Genomic DNA, 3,921 nt, shown 5'->3' with positions numbered 1-3,921 from the left:
AACCGTGCTGGATTTTTCTATCACTCTGTATTATTCCTACTTTTTACATTTTGCTTGCGTTGTTAGGAATCAAACTTCAAGATGTATAGAATTACTTGTTAACACTGAGGTATTTTAAATAACTGCAGATAATAGCACAGCTACAGGTATCCTTGGTCTTAGTGGGCCCTATTTCTGTTTTGTAATGCCAGTATGTTGGCCACATTTTTATGAAGTTTTTTAGGGGAAAATCTTTAATTTTGTCCACCTATTTGGCCATCATATTCTTTTTTGTATTCTTCTCTGGTCTGAGCAGAATGATGTAACACTTTGGGGCAAATATACACAGTAGAAGGCCGTAACTAGAGGCCAGGATGGCAAAGACCTCCACTGCCACAGTGTACTTCCCTGGAGAGCTGACATATGCCGGCACAAAGGCAATCCACACTGCACAGAAGATCAGCATGCTGAAGGTGATGAATTTAGCCTCATTGAAATTATCTGGAAGCTTCCGGGCGAAGAAGGCCAGCAGGAAACAGATGGCAGCCAGCAGACCGATGTAGCCCAACACCAGGGAGAAGCCTATGACTGATCCCACTGCACAGAGTAGCACCACCCGGGCTCCAAGCTCACCTCCTGCACTTTCTGTGGGCAGAGGAGGTGCCAGCACCAGCCACAGCACACAGATTCCCACCTGCACAAGTGTACAGACAAAGATGCCTGCCCTCTGCTGAACAGGGCCAAAGTACCTCATTATGTTTGAGCCAGGCAGAGTCGCCCTGAAGGCAACCAGGACCACCACTGTCTTACTGAGAACACAGGCCAGGCACACCACAAAACTGATCCCAAACAGTGAATGGCGCAGCATGCAGGACCAAGGCGCTGGCTGGCCAATGAAAGCCAGTGCACACAGGAAGCAGAGTTTGAGTGACAGCAGCAGCAGGAAGCTCAGCTCCGAGTTGTTGGCGCGAACCAGGGGCGTATCTCGATGATAGAAGAAGGCAGTGAGGACAGTCCCTGTAAGTGTTGCCCCAGCTACTGACAGCACAGAGAGGATGATGCCCATGTCATCTTGAAAGGAGAGGAATTCAACTAACATTGGGATGCACTCTGTGCGGTCAGTGTTGGACCAGAACCGCTCTGGACATTTGGTGCACTCTGTGGAGTCTGGAGAGAAGCATGGTAAATACAGTTAAATTAATCAGCCACATAAAAATTTTTTTAGCTTTGGAGGTGTTTAGATGAGCCTGCCATATTTTGCATATGTCAAGAAATGTTTATTATTTGATGCTAAATTGTTGGACTGAGCTTTGGCTTGCTAATATTCCTTTACTTCTCACACACTGTTGCATTAAGGAAGGTCATATGAACACTATTATACCAACACTGGTGAGGTGGAGTATTACCACGAAAAAACAAATTTCAAGAAAAAAAGCATTCCAAGCATTGAATAATAAACGTAACTTGTATGCAGCATAGTTGTCAAGTACCACTAGCATTGCTGATCTCCCCTGTTGCACATTGTATACAGTCATAGCAGCAGACAGGTTTTCCTTTCTGCACAGCCTTCCTGGTCCCTGGGGGACAGCTCTCACTGCACACAGACACTGGCACCTGTATGATAGAAAGACAGCTCTCCATATTAACTTTGCAGAGACATTGTAGAGGAAAGGAAAAAGGGACATACTGCATCCTTTACCTTAAAATATGTAAACCAGACTATCTAGCAGTGTAATATAATGAATGTGTTACACAGGCTGGTAACAGAGGCTCATAACACTCAGATGTCTCTCACTCACTACACGGCATTATGGCATTATCTGTCTATTTCCCCCACAGAGATGGGAAGTTCAAACTACTATTTCAGTGCAAATGTTTTGTAATTCCAAATTTGTGCCTTTGTGCTCTCACCTTGTCACTCCAGCTTCCTCCCCACACCACTTTACTAAGGTCCAGTTGAAAGTCTTGCTGTGGTCCTCTTGCTGCATCAAACTGCCCCACTTTGACAAACTCCACTTTCCCCTCAGCCCCCATGTGCCAGTTAATGATGTCGTATGAGGCAGATGGATCACCATTGTTGTTGAAATGTACTAGCTCGCCCACTGGTGTTGTGAACTTTACTGTCTTTAGGTAGTGCAGAAGCTGCCAACAAAAGTAAATGTATTCAAAGTGTCCTTACAATTACACAATGTAACTTAAACACCAGGCTTGAGCCTCCAGAAATCTAATTTTCTTTTGATTGTCCATACTTCATATATGTTAGGAAAAAGAAAAAAGTTTTCAGCCAGTGTTTTTTCTTTACCTGTTCAGGTCTTATGGGGTTGATATCAGGACACTCTCCATCCTTGAAGGGCCCTTTGCCAGGCTGACAGTCCAGCATGTCCTGAATAGCATTTGCAATAGCATACACAGCTTTATATACGTTATACATAACATCGAAGTATGCTTCTCCTTGTACTTCCACTTTTTCCAAGCCTGTGCAGTGTGGTCCAGAATACATTTCCTCCCCAAATTTGCACCCAAACACCTCCTCCCAAACATTCTGTACCAGCTGCTCCTTTGTGTGCTCCTCTGGACTCAGCTGAGTCAGATATGAGCCCAAACCCTGGATATCAACCCTTCGCAGGGCAAAGCCAAGGGTGCCTGCCAAAGAGATGCCGCTCCATGAAGAATAGTGGGTGGAGGTGCTCCAGGCTTCAGTGGCAATCCACTGCCTGTCAGTCACATTCTGCCTCACCACTTCCTTTAGCAAGACTTCCATATCTGGGCTGATGGCGAAGGTCGCCACAATCTGAGCCTTGGAGCTCTGTATTCTCTCCACAATTCGCTTAATTCTGCCCAGTGCATGGGATTTGGGAATGACCTCAATGTAGTCCACGCAAACACCTGATCCTTCCAGTTCCTGTATCAACAGCTGCACGCCACTTTTCCCATATGCATCATCTCCATAAACAACCCCCACCCAGGACCAGTCCATCTGCCGTAGCAGGCGGGCCATGGCTTTAGCCTGGAAGGCATCACTAGGAACTGTGCGTAAGAAGGTGGGGTACCTGGTGCGGTCACTGAGACATGCACAGGAAGCAAAGTAACTAACCTGGAGATGTGGAGCACAGAAATAGAAAGTGAATAATAATGCGAAATTTAACAAATGGGGATTAAACACTACATATATCATTGTTCAAACAGGAGTAGTATTGTTATGGTATGGAAGTCTTACCATGGGGATGCCAAAAACACCCAGTGTATCAGCCACCACTATAGAGGCTGAGGAACGGGCATCGCCAATGATGACGGGCACGTTGGGAGCCTTGGTACACTGTTCTGTCACAGCCTCCTCTTGTCCTGTCACTATCGACAGCGCGGCACTCAGGGTGCTACCCTCACTCAGGCAGGTGTCTGTTGCCAGGTAGCCAAGTGTGAGGTTAGGCAACAGTACTGGGTTCCGGTTGATTTCCTCCACAGTGAAAATCATGGTTTGAAGCCAGCGATATGAGCGCAATTCAACACTGAGACAGAGAGAGAGAGATGTTCAGAGGATTGTTAATGAAACACCAAATAAAACATAATTAAAAGGAAGATAGAAACTCAGGATGTTTTTGTGATATGTTGAAATCAGATATTAGAAATTCACTTTAAATTTTCAGTGAAAATATATTTATAGATTTGTCTGATTTCCAAGACTTCTGCACATTTCTTGCCGTGATGAAAGTTTTATTATACTCACCTTCGACAGCGGCCGGCCTGTATTCGTTGTGTGAATGTGTGGTCAGGTTCAGGGGCTTCAATGTGAACAGGAAATAGACCCCCAATAATCACATCTCCCTCCTTATACAGGCTCCCTGAGATGGACCTGCTCTGGAAAGCACAGTAAAGTCCCAGAGAGCGCACCCAGATTGGCCCAGCCAGGAGCCCCAGTGCCCACAGCCATGCATCTACAGCCAT

General features: G+C 45.8%; 1 protein-coding gene across 1 annotated transcript; it reads right to left on the bottom strand.

Annotated features, from left to right (window-relative positions):
* Nucleotides 1-247: 247 nt before the first annotated feature.
* LOC118817761 (extracellular calcium-sensing receptor-like) lies at nt 248-3,921 on the bottom strand. Its single transcript, XM_036584667.1, has 6 exons — nt 3,704-3,921; nt 3,197-3,485; nt 2,282-3,073; nt 1,891-2,121; nt 1,470-1,593; nt 248-1,146 (listed from the first exon to the last, which is right to left on the bottom strand). Exons 1-6 carry the CDS (start codon nt 3,919-3,921, stop codon nt 248-250), a joined length of 2,553 nt encoding a protein of 850 aa, XP_036440560.1.

Source organism: Colossoma macropomum, unplaced genomic scaffold, assembly GCF_904425465.1.
Source record: "Colossoma macropomum unplaced genomic scaffold, Colossoma_macropomum, whole genome shotgun sequence".
Taxonomy (NCBI): domain Eukaryota; kingdom Metazoa; phylum Chordata; class Actinopteri; order Characiformes; family Serrasalmidae; genus Colossoma; species Colossoma macropomum.
This window is presented reverse-complemented; position numbering and strand designations above follow the sequence as displayed.

What these genes read in the sequence shown, in the direction of transcription:
- LOC118817761 (XM_036584667.1), bottom strand. Translation starts at nt 3,921, where the DNA reads ATGGCTGTAGATGCATGGCTGTGGGCACTGGGGCTCCTGGCTGGGCCA. An exon ending in ACCCCATAAGACCTGAACAG is followed by an intron (nt 2,122 to 2,281) that starts GTAAAGAAAAAA and finishes TTTTGTTGGCAG; the next exon opens with CTTCTGCACTACCTAAAGAC. An exon ending in GGAGATCAGCAATGCTAGTG is followed by an intron (nt 1,147 to 1,469) that starts GTACTTGACAAC and finishes GCTTCTCTCCAG; the next exon opens with ACTCCACAGAGTGCACCAAA.